At 37.7% G+C, this 18,761-nt stretch overlaps 1 protein-coding gene across 1 annotated transcript; it reads right to left on the reverse strand.

Moving 5' to 3' along the window:
* Nucleotides 1-1,338: 1,338 nt before the first annotated feature.
* LOC129574537 (uncharacterized) lies at nt 1,339-16,816 on the reverse strand. The gene is made up of 5 exons (XM_055456627.1): nt 13,185-16,816; nt 12,755-12,942; nt 4,597-4,934; nt 3,545-3,850; nt 1,339-2,884 (listed from the first exon to the last, which is right to left on the reverse strand). Exons 1-5 carry the CDS (start codon nt 15,056-15,058, stop codon nt 2,510-2,512), a joined length of 3,081 nt encoding a protein of 1,026 aa, XP_055312602.1. The 5' UTR covers nt 15,059-16,816; the 3' UTR covers nt 1,339-2,509.
* Between the last annotated feature and the right edge of the window lie 1,945 nt (nt 16,817-18,761).

Below are 18,761 nucleotides of genomic sequence, written 5' to 3' on the forward strand. Positions count from 1 at the left end.
AAAAGTGATTATCTCGAACAAAATATTCGACTGTAGTCAACTTCAGTTATGGTCATCTAGTAGCCAAAAAGTCCGAAATTAGACGGCTGGCTGAAAGAATAACTAAAAGTGATTGTTTCTATACAACATTCTTGAATTCAATCAACTTAGCCAGTTTTAGTTATTTGCAGCTACATACAACTGAATGACTGTCAGTCACTTTATTTGCACACGGGAATTGCTTAGTTATGAGAAATGTTGTGCAAACTAAACGGCATACCCATTGTAACGAGGCACACTCTGAAATCATTAAATCATTCATTTTCTTCTCCTACTACGATCTCCCAAAACCCCAAATCTATTGAGACGAATATACATTTTATCGTACCTAACCGAAACAAAAAATGAAATGGTATACAAAAGAAAACATTAAAATCATGAACGAAAAAAAAAACAGAACCAGTTTAAAATCATATAAAAAAAAGTTATGTCCTGTAAGAAAAATCGTATCTTGGATTAAATCAAAGACTTTTCATTCGTCTCTTTCGGAGATCGCTTATTGTCAGTTCATCACGAACTGTTCTATTCGTTATAGTATGAATCACGTTTCGTCATCGAGTATTACATTGTATTCTCCATCCTGCTAAAATGTTTTGGTTTCGCACGGCTTATTGTGGAAAGAAACAAAATTACACTCGAAGTAAAGAGAACAATAACGAAATAACGGAAGAATTTTGGCGCAAAAGATAAATGGTAGAGAAAAAGAAGAAGAAAGAAATTCCGAAAAAATTTCGAAAATAGATTCCAATTGCCGAAAATTCAATATGATCTCATACCATTCCATTTCAAATGGCCATCGAATTTTTACACGTGGCAAAATAATTATTACATTGCACAGAAAAATTATAGACAAAAAACCATTTGGACGAGTATCAACTCTGCATTCATAGTGCATGAATCAGATGTACTGAAATGATAATTTTGGATTTGCATTCATAAATGATAATTTATGGGAGAACCTGCGGAGAACAAAGTTCGACAGCAGAAAAAAGAAGAAATTATTCGAAAACATTCGATCGAGTTGCAGTTGGTTTTCAAGGCTGATTTCCAAACTGTAGCAATGAATATTATGATTCAAAACATTTAGAACATGTCAACAAGAAACAAAAAAAACATTTTGAATGCGCAGAAAAAGCAGTCCTTAAATCAAAATCAAGTTATATAAACACTTTTCGCCTAAAGATCACCAATTTGGAAAAAAAAGATCAACCACATTAAAAAGAGAGAATCCAATAAAAAGAATGTTCTTAGTGGCTTTGGCTTTGGCAAACAACGAAGAAGAAGAAAAAACGGTTAGCATTTTGTCGAGTTTTCTTTCCATTTAATCAGCTTGTTTGTTTAAACAAAAGAAAAAAGTTGTACACAGAGAGAGAAATAAAAAAATAAAAACAAAAGTGACTAAGTTAATAAAACTGAATTGTATTTGAACGAAATTAAATGAATACCAAAAATAAAGTAGTAGTAGTTGTAGTAGAAGAAGAAGAATAAAAAAAATTATATTTCAATAGTTGTGTGTTTGAAGTAGTAATATTAAATGTTAAAAGACAACGTCTATCTTAAATCGTAAGCTCTACGAGGGGTAGGATATTTGCGTTCGTTCGTTTGTTTGGTAATCTGGCAAGGCGCGCGTATACAATTCACTTGTTCCATTGTTTTGTGTGTGTGTTTTTTCTTTCTTTAAATATAATATTTAGTTATAAATACCTACCTATTCGAGAGAGCTAGTAAAAAGTATATATGTTTGTGTATGGATTCGTTTTTGTTTGTTTTGCATTTTGTTTTTTGTTTTTTTTTTTAATGGAGTAAAATATCCCAAAACGTCGATCCGAAATTCGGATGTGTTGTCAGATCGCAATGTTCGAACGGACAACAGAAACAGACAAATGTTTTTTTTTTTTTATTCATTCCTAATCCAAAAAAGAACGAAAAGTAAATTTAAAATCTACTATAGTTCTCTTAAATTAATATAGTAGCTATTGGGTTGAAATTTAATCGAAAAGAGACAGAAAAAAAATCATAATGACGAACAAATTAGAAAAGCAAAAAAAAAAAAAAAATTAGGAAAAAAATGTGTCGTGTTGTAGTAGTAAATTGGTCTGTCTTGACCCACTCTCCCCCATTTTGACTGTGTCTGCTCTCTCACTTTGCCATATTCTAATAAATCTTCCTACGAATAACGATACTGTATATTTACGCTAATTTAAATAATGTACAATCGCATACACATTATGACATGATGGATGTCTCTGTTTTTCTCTCTTTGCTCTCCAGTCCCGAAATCTCTATCTCTTTACTATATTTACTCAGTGTTTTTTTTTTCATCTCATTCTCTCAATATTTCTTTCATATTTTTTCTTTTCTTTTCGTTATTTCTTATTTTTGTTTGTTTAGTGTTTATGCTAGTTGTTTTGTTGTTGTATCTGTTTTGTTTGTTTGTATTTGTTGTTCAATGGCAAATGCGGTCAATTTCCTATGCGCAACCGCACTTCTCTACAGCCATATTTGGTATAATGCTATGAATTACATTTTTATTATCATCAAAATACAAAAGACTTAACGGTGACAATCGCCGTGGCGAGCAGCATGATGAAAACGATGAACTCAACGAATAAATGTACGTGTGCGGATGCTTTGGCAAAAAACCGATCGGACATTCACCGGCACAATAGTATGCTTCGTAAATATCGGGCGCAATAATCCAATCCCATCCAAATTTACGAAAATCAACGCGCAAAGGATACCGACAGCATCGCGACTGTCTCTCATTTTCCCGACAATCTTTCGGCAAATGACGTTTTGTGCGATGCTTACGCATGTCTCTCGTCTGAATTTCAATGTAAGGCCGCTGCCCGTGCACCAATATCGTCAATATCAGCACCGATATATCGTGGTCGTCGTCATCGTCGTCATCGCCGTCGTTGCCGCCATCAATTCAGAGAGATGCGCCAATATCCAAACGCATCACACGATCATCAATCGAGAAAATGAAGCGTGAGAACGGGAAGAATCGGCAAACAGATCACAAGAAGATGAGGCAGCAGCAACAACAGCAGAAGAGAAAAAAATTGTTCGTTCGTTCGGTTCGTTTGCAGCAACCAGTAACGAAAGAGAAAGAAAGAAGAACACACACAGGAACAACAAAAAATACATGGAAGAAAGAAAAAGAGAAGAAAAAAAAACACACAATAAAAATAAACGTTTTTATAGTTTTTAGATATTAAAAGCATTCATTAATGGGCTTGCGCAGTGTGTGCATGATTGGACGATGGTATTGACGGCTATTGTAAATGATTAATGCCGCTTCATCTGATCTATAGAGGCGCAACATAGAGCAAAACACAAACACACAACACATGCACACACCGTGCGCGCGCGCGCTCGCTCTCGCACAAAAACAGAAACTGTTTGGTTTTTGTTTCGTTTTGTTTTCGAAAAATGAAAATTAAAAGGGAAACAAAAAAGCACGTATTGAACAAGGAGAGAGAAGAAGCGGTGCTGAACTTACATTCTTTGAATTGGTATCCAATACTAGTAGTTGGCGCATCCATGGCTCCAGCGTTTTAATAACCACTTCTTGAACGATATCTGCCGATTGAGTATTCACTGATTGATGCTTTTGCTGTTGAATCCACTCGCTCACCATCAGCGTTATATTGAATTGAATCCATTCGCCAGCGCCTTTGGGTATTTCACCGACAAAATTGCTATCGATGCGCGTGTACCTTTGCTGCTGCTGCTGTTGCTGTTGCTGCGCTTGCTGGTTTGTTGGTTGAGCCGCTTTTTTCGATTGTTCCTGTTCATTGGTGCTTTGCTATTTTTATTGTACAAAACGAAAATGCAGAACTTGTTCAATATAATTGGTTTCATCATCGGGCCTCTGTTCTCTCTCTGTTATATGAGCATAAGTTTAAAATGTGTAAGTGATTGTATATGGAAATGTTCGTATCTCCCACTCCACACACACACTCTCTCTCTCACACTCACACACACTTTGTCTTCTGGGTTTTTGGCCTCTTTTTTTTATTTTCCTCTCGAAAATTATTACATGCAAACGTGCCGATTCTCACATTATCTAATGCAGAAACATAATCTTAACTATTACGATGCAGATCAGATGCATGATACCCGATCATTTTATCATTATTGGTTCGTTGTGTAAGCACTGCGGCTTCATATTGACGAGAGAGTGAATGTAAAAGAAAATTGATCGCGCAAAATGCGATAATAAGCATGGGCTGCTAAATAGCCGAATACCGATAGCACTCGCTGATCTCACTCAAAGGATAAGAAGAGTGTGTGGAGATGAATTTAGATGGATGGCTCGATTCATTCTCTTCTCGTCAAAAAAATTGTTTCTTTCTTTTCGCCGTTTTTTTCATCTTCTGTTGTGGTTTTGCTTCTGCTCTTGTTCGAGAAATGCTCATTCTCGGAATAAAGCAATAATAACGTTTAACAACTTGTTCGGCGATGGCCAATGCATTTAGCGTGTGTTTAGATGTGCGATTTTTTTTATTTCGTTGTTGTTTCAAACAGAAAAATGATGATGCATTCGCTTACCTGTTGCTGATGGCGATGTATAAAACGGTTTATGGAAATTGATATATGGTTACTGTTGACATTTTTGCTATGGAGCTTGTGTAATGATTCGCTGGATGTGTGCACATCTCGGTTAGTCGGCGTTGTTATTGTCGTTGACGATCCTGCTGCCATGTCATCGGTGTGCTGCATACCACCACCCGCATTACTTCTGCCACTGCTACCACTACTACGTTCATTTTCAGCCTTCCAATCCTCACCACGCACAAACATATTGAATGTCGCACCACTTACGAATAAATTATTTGTGCTCTTGATGGTAAACTCAAGGATATCACCACGATGCCGCGCTTTTGATACTGTTGGAAAAACAAACAAACAAACAAACCAATCGATGAAATTAATGGTATTTTGGAATACATTTCGATTTCTAAACTGTATGGATAGCTAATGCATACCGGTCATTTTTTTCGTAAATGGCTAGATTTCATGAGAAAAATAGGTAAGTGCTCAAGTTATGCAAGGGAAAACTGCACAAATCGGATAAAAGGCAGTAATAGCGATGATGAATTGATAGAGAGAGGGAGAGAGAGAGAGGGAGAGAGAGAGGGAGAGAGAGAGGGAGAGAGAGAGGGAGAGAGAGAGATCGATGCAATAGATCAGTGGGCGCGTTTTTATATGCTTTTCGTGATCGGCAGCCCCAAAAGATGGAAAAAATTATATAATTGGTATTTCAAGTCGATGCTTATTTTCTTCTTTATTCTCTCTCTTTCTCTCCCATTTCAGTGTATAGTTTAGCGCACAGCAGCCTAACATTCACACAATTTGACGTGGAGATCTTTGTGTCACACATAGAAATCTCTTTGTGAGATTACGATATTGGTTCATGTCCAACGGCCTCTCTGTCATTCATAAATGAACTACCATTTGTCTATTTGTTGCAATATATACCAATTGCCTGGTAAGAACCAATCATGTGTATGATATTTGCAAAGAAACATTTCTGTAAAACAACTCCTGCACCTGAGATTGTGTAAAAGGTTTATATACAATCAAAACTATAGACGAAATAATTCTATTTCATGTGAAAATATTTTGACTGATTGACTGACTGCTTTAATCGTTGAAAAATGATTCAATTCACGGATAGTTTTGAATTTTTTTTATTTGAAATTTTATATAAAAAATGATCGGTTTGTGACTCATACTTTCGCTCGATTTGGGACATTTTGAATGAAGAGTAACTATCAGGCGACTATAATTGCTCTCTGAGTTCCATCACATGGAATGATACGTGTGACGGCATATTTTTACACGGAACTTCGTTCCCAGTGCACCGAGCACTTGCTATATATAGAGCGAACGTATCCGAATATTAGAAACCACACGTTATTACATGTAGCTAGTGCTCGGCGCACTGGGAACGAAGTTCCATGTGAAAATATGCCGTCACACGTATCATTCCATGTGATGGAACTCAGAGAGTGAAGTTAACTACAATCGTGTATTTTGTTCGATATTAAGATATATTATTGTTCCATTTTAAGTCGGTCATTAGCCAGCCAAAATGTCCAAAATCAACCGACTGGTCACTAATCTACACAGTAGAGTGTACACAGAGAGACTTATCAGTGACAAATTGTCACACGGAATTTCTATAAATTAACGAATTTCAAAAATTAGAGTCATTTGGTGTATATCACCGAATCATTCTCGTTTTAATGATAAACGAGTCAAGTTTCGACCATTGAATCTGACTGAAAACGAGCTAAGTTTCTTAAGTTTAAAACATAAATTTTATCATCTTCTCATCGGAAAGCTAGCTGAATCGTGGATTTGCGAATAAATTGCACGCTGGATGAATCTGTGCGATATTTTATTGTTGGTTTGATTGTGTGTTTCGTTTTTGTCGCGCTGCATAAAAGTGCGCCTTCGGGCGCCATGCATTCATGATAAATGTATGGTTGTGAAAATCCCATACACATATGTATCAAAACATATATCGGTTACAATTACAATCAATTTTCCAGTCTTCATTTTTACGTTTTCTTTTTTTCTTTCTTCTTTTTAATTAAATTTACTTTGGAAATGTTCAATATGCTAATTAATCGGTTTGAGGCTGCGGGCGATCGAGAGAGTCGATTATAAATTGGCTTAAGCTGGATGCGTTTTGGGCGAAGCTATCTCTCTCTCTCTCTCTCTCTCTCTCTCTTGCCATTTGCATACACGTTGCACATGCATGTCGTAACTCTATATTTCTGCAGTGGTCGATTTTAGCTGCTAGCTAATTTTTGTTGATGTGTGTGTGTGTGTATGTGTGTTTTTCTTTCGTTTTTATTTCTCGCTCGTATAACATTCAGGTTTATTTGGAGTAGTCAATCAAATGGCGAGAGTAGGTGCGTTTCTAAGTTGAAAATATATTCCGATTCTCTCTCCATCTCTCTATGCTTTGGAAATGTTCGTGTTTCATAAGTTTTTACGTCCCTCATTCAAAGAAAGAATATTCGAATCTATTGTTAAGCCACAAGAATGATCTATCTGAAATTCCAATAATGATGATGAAATGCACATGTCAAGGTTTTTACAGAAATTGGTTGGAAACGATATAGCGGGAACGGAGAATGAATGCTCACGTAGAAAAAGGCGTTTTATTTTCTTCACAATTTGGAGATAAAAATGAATTGAGGTGGTTGCCCTGGTTTAAACACCGAAATTATAGCAAGAGCTTTGACAGTTCTTTTTCTGGCATATTTTTTCTCGTTCGCATAAATTTCAATCTTTCTATCGTGTATGTGTGTGAATCTGGGATTTCTTCAGTATTTTTGAGCTGAAAATGGAGAAATTGTTTCGATAATTTTGCAATATGCACACGAACCGACCGATCCATTCTCTTCAGTTTGGCATTCAAGTATATGAGGGTGGATGATTATTTTTAAAAAAAATTTTTCTTTTCATTTCGAAATTTGATCGTAGAATATTCGAGTCCTGTACGTGTTTTTGTGCGGATTTTTCTGTTTTGTCGAAAGCTAATGGTGAATATGGTGGAGCTGTGTAACGGAAAAAGGATAAGTGCTAATTCGTTTCGTCCGCCACATGCACTTCATTTTATGCATTTTTGCCGAAGCAGCAGTGGAAAAAAAATCTACCGTTGATTATGAGGGTGGTTTATGTTTCAGCGATTTTAGCGATAATGTTGCGCTTGTATATTGTCTTTCCATTGTTCCCGTTCGTTTTTTATTTTGTTGTTGTTGCAGGAAACAGGATCGAAGTAAAAAAAAAATATATATATGCAGAAAGCACGAGCAGAATGAACAAAAAAAAACGCCAAACGAAAATTTAATAGGCGAAACTGATCGATCGAATTCAACCCATATACTTCATTCATTAGAATACACTTGAATTTAATTTCGCGAAGGGAATGAATGAAACAGAAAAAAAAACTAATGTGGTATGAAATGTTCCTCCGTCTTTTCCACTTTTTTTCTTTTTCGTTTCGTGTCGTTGTTCGTTTACGATATGAAGATTTACGGTATGTGTAATGGCACTGGATAGATGGATGGATGGATTGGTTGAGTCCCGCTGAACCAGGCAAAATAGTGCGAAACAGAGACAGGAGGATTGATTTATTTTCTTTGTGTCTTTCTGTGTAATGTTCCTGCATTAACTAAATATATTTCTCTCTCCCTCTATCTCTATTTCTCTCTCCCGACCGAATGACTATAAATTATATAATCCCCAGACATAAACGCATGCACACGCAAACATTGCGAAATGAAATTCACAAAACAACGAAAAATATACAGAATATTTTGAACGAAAAAAAGAAAGAAACAACAACGGAGAAATAGCGCATTGGGCGCACAATGAATAAAAGAAAGCGAATGCATTCAAGGGTTTCTCACTATGTCCAAACCATTTTGCATTCGGCTGCTGCATTTCGTTGTCAATTGCCGAGCAATTTTTTTTTGTGGTCGTTGTTGCATTCACATTGGTGTATTTTTTTTGTTTTTCAATATATTTCATATAAACGCATGTTGGGAGTGAGAGAGCCTTGAAGGAAATTGACGAGAGAGAAAAAAAACGACAACAACATTGTGAAACACATATGTAAAATAATACACATTATACTTGCAATTTTTGCACTCTTCTCCCTTTCGACATTAAATCGTTAGATATCAACTAACAAACAGTAAAATAAATTGAACCCTTTTTAGTGCAAGCAGCTCGTCGTAATGTTATTTTTTTTCGTCGTCGTTCTTTTTCGTCAGCCTATCACAATACACGGAAAAAAAAAAGAGAAAAAAAGCTGAGGAGAATGAAGAAAAAAAACCGACTAAAACACTCACATAACACGTTTAACTGACAGAATATATCGTTATAAAGAGATTCACAAACGGCACCGTATGTGATCGAAAAGAAAATAATACAACAACTTCACAAGGATAGTTGTTACGGTTCTTTTATACGAATATATAGTGCTCATTGTGTGTTTTTCTATCTCTTTTGTGCGCCATGTTCTCAATATTGAGCCCATCCTGTTCGAGCTCCTTCAGATTTTGTTGTGTTTATTACTTGGTTTCACTTCGTTTCGTGAAAAAATAGCGAAATGCGTGTGTGATATTCGATTTTTTTTTGTTCACGTAATTTCCAGCGAACCTAAATATAGAATTCACCAAGTGCATATTTGAAAGAAGGAGAAGTAAACCAACAAGGAATTGTATGCACATTTACAAATTTAACTCGCGTACTTTACTCGATCTCAATTTTTGCCCGAATAGTCACTGTCTCTCCAAATGACAAATCGTCTTTCTTTCACTCTCTCTTTCAATCCCCCCTTTGTTCGGTTGTGTTTTATACTCTATTTGGATTATAGGACATCACGTTAACACAATTGTCTTGGCTTAATGAATCATTTAAAGAGTGTGCACGCAAAAATCGCATGCGGGTACAATGTTCAAATATGTTTTGCTTCTCGCCGTTCACGGTGCTTCTCTAGTGTGTGTGCGTATGTTTTTTGTTTAGATTTGACCAGGCACCGGGCAAAACATAAATTGTTGTTTATTTGGCTTCGATGTGATAGAGTCATATTCTGCGAATTGATATGAGCAATGCTGCGTGAACACTGACAATTGTGAAACGCAATTGAAACATACGAAAATGCACACACAGCACACACAGCACATTACTTCATATTCCACCTTTAATTAGGCATTTCGTATAGAGATTTAATTGAACGTAGAAAGAAGATCGCATTAGACGAGCGCGCGCGCGCTCGCGCTTGTGTGTTTTGACGTTTTTTGTTGTCGCTTTTGCAATTTGTGTAATTAATATGTGAGCAGACAAAACAAATGTGTGTGTGTGTGTGTGTGTGTCTGAAGCAAATAAAAAAAAGAGAAACTCACCCGCCGCCGGCAGCCGGTTTTTCTTTCTCGAAAATAATACGCACACTTCTTGTGAAGTGCTACTAAACCAAATATCAGGATTCGAGTAACTAGCGTCAAAACAATCGAATTGGAATCATTATTTACAGTTCAGATATGTGTACTGAATGCTCTTCGGTGTGCAATGTCACCAATTTGCATCAAATCGTTCGAGATTTGTGAGTGATTTTCCGTGTTGCGTCATTTGTGAACGAACGCACTTTGTATAGCCGTTGAAATTATGTTGATCGTCAACGGCAGCAATGGCAGTAGTGCCGTGTGCTCGATGGCAGGAAACATTTTCCCTATTTACGGTGCTGTGTGTGCATTTACATTGCGTTGGCCAAACCGTGATTACCAAACAAGGCTGAAGCCGTCATAGACGCACTCACTCATTCATTCATTTTCCGGTGTGCAAGCGAAACACACACACACACATTTCTGCGCAATATTTTTCTTCTTCGGTCATATCTCGGTGAGTATACATATCACCACGACGAAGTGGTACACTTGATACACTGCAAAATAGTCACTCATGAATATTGCACACATACGACGGAGCTGTTGATGTGCAAGCTAGCGCGTGTACCCAATACACACATTGATGTAACAAATCGAAAAAACGACGAACGGAAAAGTCCACACAAACACATTTTGCATATGAATAACGGTATGATGCACTTGCGACTTACCGACAGAGTGACTCTTCCAAAAATAAATATTGTCAATCATTTCAAGAAAACCAAAACATGAAAAAAAAAATTGAGATTGCTCGATTATCGCTTGAAACGATGCGCGATCCCCGCAATCACCACGCAGCATCAGCCACTTCTTCTTTTCACCGAATAAATTTAGAGCAACAGTCGATCGGCTTGAGACGACACAGCAAGGCAGCGACAGTGAGTGAGAGAGAGAGAGAGAGAGATGAGAGTGTGAAATAGACGGATAGAAAATGAGAGTGAGCAAGTGTATGTATTGCACATGAACACGGTCGCTTAAACGACCCAACAACATTGTTGTCAAATGGCTTGTAACACAATCCGTCGGGATTGGAATTGGGATTCGTCGTGAGTCACACATAATATTCCGTCGAAACAGCAATGTATGTGCATTGGCTATGACAAAAAAAAATATTGCATATGAATGATGCATTCGACGTTTTATTTCCTCGGAATTCATTACGCCAAGAGGGAGCGAGAGAGAAGGGAAAAAGGTAACGATCAAATTGCCGCATCATGTAGTCTTAATGAAAAATTGCCACATAAAAAAATATCAAAAACCCAAATGTTGATAAGTCGAACAAAAGCCGAGACACATTCAGCTAATGGGCATCGTCCGTTGTTTGTTCCTTTTTTCGAAATTTTCATTTCGAATTCGTCACAAATTCTTTGAAACGGTGCATTTGAAGCAGTAACGGCAGCAGCAGCAGCAGCATCATTATGCATTTTGTGAATGAAAAGCGACCGATTGAAATGAATGCGGCTCTCCTCATCTAGTTCACGGTATTTTTTTTGGAATAATTGCGACAAGACAGCGAAACTAAATCATCGGAATCGATCCAAATCGAACCCTTGAACAGATGGCAGATGCACACGAATCAAATTCAGGATAATAAAAATCCGTTTTTTTCTTCTTCTTCTTCTTCTCGAATTGTATTGACCCAAATAAAATAGAATTAAAAAACAAGCCCCAATTCGATTCGAAATGAGGAATAGATAAAAAAAAGGATATAGTGTTGCTATCTCACTGTCACGGTGCAAACAAATTACTACCTCTATGACGATGGAATTTATAAGTGCATACCGATTGAAAAATTGGATTATAACGCGCTTGGACGAAAATATCACACGATTTGATACACAAGAAGAAGACAAAACAACAACAACAACAACAACCGAGTGATCAACAGTTATATCAAAATAAAAATGGGTAAAGAAAATAAAAAGCAATTCTAGAACAATAAACCGAAACAAAAGTGCATGCGTTGAATGGAGCACAACAATGGGATAGCAGCAAGTCGCATTGTGAACACACCGTGTATATTACATTGAGTATGATTAGGTGTGTGTGTGTGTGTGTGTGTGTTTGTGACGGCATAAAACGAAATGCACGAAAAAGTGGAATTTTAAAATGTCAGGTGGTATGCCTTGCATGTGCATGGAACTACGCCACGCTGTTATGCGTGTTTTAATTTCATTTGGAAAACACATTCATTTTTTAAACACTCAATATTGATTTTCTCTTCCTTTATTTTCCCTGTAAATTGTTGCAGTGTGTTGTTTTTTTTCTTCTTCAACCGTGTGTGTTCCTCACTGCTTTGTTTCTTCCTCCAATTTTTTTTTGATCGATCAAAATGTTGAGATACGCAGACAGATGTCATCATTTTACTCAATTCACTTTCTTTTTATAACAGTAACAATAGCAGCGAAAAAAACACAACATTTTTTTTTTATACAGCAATTTGAATGCCAATGTGATGAATAGAAAAATCTAGAGATTTTTGCGTGTATCGTGTATACGTTGGCATTTATCGGTCTCGTTTGAATCGCGAATTCATTGCAAATTACTTAAATCTCCTCATGCCAACCATACGACAGCTGACACGAGAGCTATCAAATTTTTGTATTTTTTCTTCTTCTCTAGCTTCTTAAAACATTGAACATAAAAAGTTACCTTACGGCCACTAAATAATGCTGACGATATTGAACGAACAATATTGGAGAGAAAAATAAAATCATAAAAATGTGGTGTAAACTTACGTTTTGGAAATGAATAAATGACATCGGTGGTTGAATAAAAGGCTTCATCGTTTTCTTCGGCACTGTCATACGACATGTCATCGTAATGATTGAATCGGGTTGATGATCGTGGCTCATCGAAATAGTCCATTTTATAAACGATTCCACCGCGATCACCGTCATAATCTTCGCTGAAGTCGTTTTCGTGTCTGTGGGGTGTGAGAATTTGTTATCATTTTAGATTAGTGATTTTGTCATGAATTTGCAGATGAAAATTGAGATTTTCTTTTCGAATAAATTCAGTTTCACATCGGTTTTTATTACAATCACATAAGATTTGTCTGATCGATTTTGTGTCGTTGACTCAAAAAGCATATCATCGACTATGACTGATGGTTTTTGATCGAAATTTTCTTGATATAACGATAAAAAATGAGTTAAAAAATTGTACCTCGAATGTCCCCCGTTTTGATAGTATTGCGGCGATTGATGATGATGATGTTGTTCGTGTAGTCCACTCTTGATGCCACCGTTGCGATTGTATATGTGATGATGATGTTGATGTTTGTTATTCGTAACTCTGGGGTCGTCGCCTTGCATTTCATTCATGTCATCATCGTCGTCGTCTTCATTCTGTGCGCTACTGTAATCATCACTGCCACCGGCTCCACTACCATTGCGGATGCGAATGTAGCGAAAATCGTTGTTCTGATAGAATGACTGAAGGATTTGTTCGGAAATATGTGGGCGACCGGTGATATTGGGCGGATGTGTCATCGATAGTCGGGCCAAAATGTGCATTTTAATTGATGCCAAATTTTGTGCCTTCAACTGTTCACGGAATTGGCATGATGCACATCGTGTAAATTCTTCACTGCCACTGTCACCATAATTGTCATAGTTGACATCCTGTGCGGCCGCCACTGCTGCTGCCGCCGCCGTTGCCGGCTGTTGATGATGCAAATGATGATGGTTGTTGCTGTTGGATCGGCCATTTTTTTGATTGGGCATCGGTGGTGCCATGAATTGACTTCGATTGCTTGACATGATTGATTGTAGTAAGAGTGGCGAAGCTGTTGTCAGCATGCCTCTTCGTCCACTGACGCCACCACCACCTACACCACCACCACCATTCACAGCATCAATCAATGTGGATGCAGAGCCATTGAGTTGTGTGGTCGCCGTGTCAACACTAGTTTGGTTATGCTTGCTACTTAGATCATTGCCAACATTGCGCGACATCAAATTGCCACTGGCAACGCACACAAAACAATTTAAAATAAGTAGGTATTTAATAAATATGTTCAGCCGGTTTGACCTATGAACGATGACCGTTGACAACGACAATGATGGTGAACGATGGTGTTGCACTGGTTTAAGTGATGCATTTTTCAATGTTGACGATGATGATGATGGCGCCGACATCGTATGACCACCATTCGATTGTTTGGCATTCGGTTTGTTACCATCCACATGCACATCACAACGAGCGACAGTGACCGTTGTCGCCGTTGCTATTGTCCGATTCTCACCCGCTAATTTTGTACTGAATAAATTGCATGGCTGCTCCTGCTTCTGCTCCTGTTCAATGTCTGCATCAATTGCTGCAGCACTGAGGTTATTTCGATGTGTCTTTGTATTGTAATTTTGCTGTTCATTGCATGGCAATTCATTGTGATTTTTCGATTGACGCGGAGGAATTGTTGTCGCTTTACCGTCGCCCCATAAATCACTTGGTCCATTTTTAATTGGATTTGGAAAACATTGGTTGCAACAGTCAATGAATTGATGATGGCGGTCAGTGTTTGGTGCACCATCACTGCTGTTGCTGTGGTGAATATTGGTGGTGCTGTCGCCACTACTGCTGCCACTACAGCATTCGTTGTGGTAAACGGTTGACGGAAAATCGCAATTTCGGCCCATTTGAATATTGTTTGAATGTGTTGCAGCAATTTTGGTGTACAATGAATTTGAATCGGATTGAAATTGGCACCGTATTGGTTGCACTTGTTGATTTTTCGGATGAATTTGTGTTGATGTTGCTGTAGCAGTTGTTGCAACGATCAAGCCAGCAATGTCTTTGTCTTTGCCCGTGTATTTATCAAGCTGGCAATTATCGTACAACCATTTCTTAAGCATCACAATGAACGTTGACGTTGTCGAATCGAATGATTTCGATGACAATGCATACAAAATTTCACAATTGACTTTATCGACACAGTTTTCGTCATCATCGTTGCTGTCGTTGGCGGTGGCGGCACAACGATCGACACCACAATCATAGCACTGCAACTCAAACAATAGTTGCATATTGGGTTCGATCATAATTTGCGCGAGAAAAGTGAGAAATAAATAACAATTCGACAAACAATGAATTTGGTTACACAAATCGCGTGGCGGTTGATTTAAATCTCTCTTCTCTGTCTCTCGCACACTCTCCTTCGCTCAGCTGTGATTCTAAGTCAATAATTGTGTGCTCGGCAAAAATTCAAGCAAAAAAAACCGTAAATTATAAAACCAAACAAAAGCGAAACGATCGAAAATTTTATAACAAACAAATCGTTTGAATGTTTTTAATCAACAACTTTGCTTGCCGTTCGTATAGCATTTCAGATATGCACACAAACACACACATATATACACAATGTGTCGAATAATTCGCTCAAATGCAACCGAAAAACGAGTTCGCACATACACCAATTTTTCCTTTGTTTTTTTTTTGTTGTTTCGCTCTTTCGATTCTCCAATGTGTTTTAATTTTTTGAATTATTATTGTTGTTGTTGTTGTTTCTCCCCGGTACTTGTAGTTTTGTGTCGCGTGTGTGTTTTTTTCTTCTACTTTTTATGCTGTTTATTGAAAACTCCTTCTCTTTTCGCGCGCCACAAGTAACACGAGTCAATATTGAAGTTTGAACAGGAACGACCGAAAAAAAAGCACACAACAAATTTAACCGAAATAACAAAACGGCATTAAAACGTTAACTGCGCGCAAATCGAAATATGCATATATGCACTTGCATAAAACAATGAAACGAACGAAAATAAAACCGAAAAATAATTTAAACATCAAAGTTGAAAAAGTTTTGTCAGCACACCACAGACTATGGTGCAGAGTCTTGATAATTTTCGGTTATTTTTTTTGTCTCTTTCTCTCTGTGTCTCTCTGTTGATTTTTGTTGTTATTGGTGCTCGATATCGGCTTTTTCTTTTCTTTAAGTGTTTTTCATTTCTTTTCTTCTCCCGGTGTTTTTTTACAGTCAACGGTGATGAATCGACGATGTAATTATAATTGATGTTTTTCAATATCTGACGAAATTCAAAATTAGTATGTTGAAAATTTTCATCGATCGATCACATAGCTGTACTGATTAAATTTTTTTTGTTCCCTTTTCGGACAATGAATCCAATAACACTTTGTTTTCCCGTATTGTTCTCTCGTTGTCGGCAAACTGAAATGCGATCCTAGAGTCTCTTAATTTGCGACCAAAAAAAAAAGAGTTTCCGACATGAACGAAGATCGCTTTTCTTCTCCTTTTAAGAATGAGTGCGCACTATTCAAACTTTGTTCAGTTTCTTTGTTTTCAATGTTCAAGGATTCAAACTGCACTCATGGATTCTGCACATAAAATTTCCCTTTTTACTATCTCACAACCGAAAAGGGAAGGAAAAACATGATCTATTTAACGCTGGTGGTAAATAAAACACACACACAATTATTTGTTCTCCGTTGTTGTTTTTTGTTGTTGCTGACAAAAACCAAACTGAATCAAAAGTGTCTCTCGAGAGTGCAATGAAAATTGTATTTTAAACACAACGAATCAATGATTTAGGAAAAAAATTCGAAAAAAAAACAGAATTCCGAAACTGATCGAAAACGCGAACGGAAAAGAACAATAGTTGAAAATCAAACGAAATAAAAAGGAATCGAAGAAAACGAAAATGCGATTGCTATGTGGAAAATGTTAAGGATATCGAATAAAAAATTGAATCGACCGCTCGTGTGAAGCATTCCGAGCCTACTGGCCATAATTACAGATTAGCACACCGTATATAAATGATCCCGGGCGTCGCACGCCGAGCAATGAATATACGGACTATGTTTTGGTATTGCCATTCCGTTTGAAAAATGAGCAGGCAACATCAGCAGCAACGACGACAACGACGGCAGCAGTAGCAGCAGCAGCAGAAGCAGCCACAACAAGCACGCTCTCTTGCGCCCGTGTACATGCTATACACGGCCATGCATTTTGCCATGTATTGATAATAAATATACGTGTTAGCAAGGAGAAAGAGAGAGAGAGAGAGAGGGAGACGCAACACACACAAAGATAGAGGGAGAAGGAGAGCGCGTACCTAGCGTATTCTTCTTTTCATTCATTTTCATACGCCCGAATGCCACCGCCGCGCACACACAACCAGAGAGCGAGAGAGTGCCCAAAAAGACTCGAAGAAAATACGTCAGTTGTTTTATTGACATGAGAGATGGCATTTAAGAATGAACTGCCGACCGAGTACATTGAGTAGAACACACATATTCACACATGCATACACACATACACGCGGCCGCCCCGCAAATGCAAACCAATTCACCGCAATGAGCGAGAAAGAGAGTGTGAGCGAACAACGGCAATCAAACATGCACATTCGGTTGCTTTGTGGTAGGCAGGCAAACACGGCATACACACGGGACAACGCCAATGTGAGAAAGAGTGAGAATGATCGGGAGGCTATGTGCTGCCGCTTTTTTTGCTGCTGTTGCCATTGCGTTGTTACTACATGCAATTCGCATTACGCTGTGTAGCCGCACACTTTGTATGAGAGAGAAAATTCTAACTGAATTTTCGTGGGGGTCACACGACGGTCGAAAAAGTATAATTTTTACATACAATTAAAAATTGTGATGGGCACTACCAAAGTCATGACGACATTTTGACTCTGTCATTTCATTTCCATTCACAAATAAGCGCTCATTAAATGATGATGACGCTGGTGCTGTCGGCAAAAAAAGTCCACACTTCCGTTATTTGTTCCATTTTGAATCGGTGATCATTGAATTGGTGATGGATGCATGATTGCACCCTCCCTCGCACGAGTTACCATCGAATCCAAATCGACCATTCCGTTTGGGCATCGAACATGTTCATCACGTGCGAAATCCAAATGCACCACTTTTTCTCCTTCATTTTGATTTCACTTGAATCCGAATTGTGGACTTGATTTGCAAGTTAAACTCAAAATGCATTTAACGATCGTGATTTTTCCATTGGATTTCCTATTCGAGTGACATCGCAACAGTTGTGCCAATAAGTTGTGCAGCGGAATCGTTTTTTTTTTGTACCGTATGTAAAACCGCCAGAAAAAGAACAAGCAACAGCAAAAAAAAATCGCAATTTCAGCAATAAAAATCGTCTATTTATGATAATGAGGTAACGACGTCGATGACGCGACGACATTCACGTTTTTATGCACATGGCAATATGTGATTTCGACTGCGACTGCGATCATACACGGCCATTCAGCCAGCACCATGCATGAATTTCAGTCAGACTTTTTCTCCCTAGAAACTGATTTTGATTTACAGTCAAGATTGTCGGGCAATGCCGAATTCGCAATTAGAACCGATTTCAACAACCACCACCAATAGCAGTAATAATATCAGCAACAGCAACAAAAACTAAACGTTGAACCACAATTGTGACTTGCGTAATTATAGAAGCCGTTGAAAGAATAACAATTTACCAAAAACATTCACAAAAGACTTATTTCAAATGAACGGTGAAAAAAATATGCAACGAAATTGCAAAAAACTAGCTGTGTTTGAACGCAACAAATCGTTCAAAATGTGTTGCTTGTTGAAGGTGTTTTTTTTTGTGTGATGTGTGAACACTGAACACATAGTCGAAAAGTTGTCAAAACAAATCGACCAAATTATGACAGACATATCAAAAATGTATGCATAAATTCATCACTTAAACGAGTGTCAAACAATCCGTTTTGATTTCAGCTTTATTCCCGAAATAGTATGTGT

The sequence above is a fragment of the Sitodiplosis mosellana genome, unplaced genomic scaffold, assembly GCF_009176505.1.
Source record: "Sitodiplosis mosellana isolate CC-2019 unplaced genomic scaffold, AAFC_SMos_1.0 Smas_scaffold_6165, whole genome shotgun sequence".
NCBI classification, from domain to species: Eukaryota; Metazoa; Arthropoda; class Insecta; order Diptera; family Cecidomyiidae; genus Sitodiplosis; species Sitodiplosis mosellana.

Bases quoted from the DNA above. Each gene is read 5' to 3' on its own strand.
- LOC129574537 (XM_055456627.1), bottom strand. From the start codon at position 15,058: ATGATCGAACCCAATATGCAACTATTGTTTGAGTTGCAGTGCTATGAT. The intron at 4,935-12,754 runs GTAAGTTTACAC...TTTTTCCAACAG, and splicing joins CATTTATTCATTTCCAAAAC to TATCAAAAGCGCGGCATCGT. The intron at 3,851-4,596 runs GTAAGCGAATGC...CAATAAAAATAG, and splicing joins TACATCGCCATCAGCAACAG to CAAAGCACCAATGAACAGGA.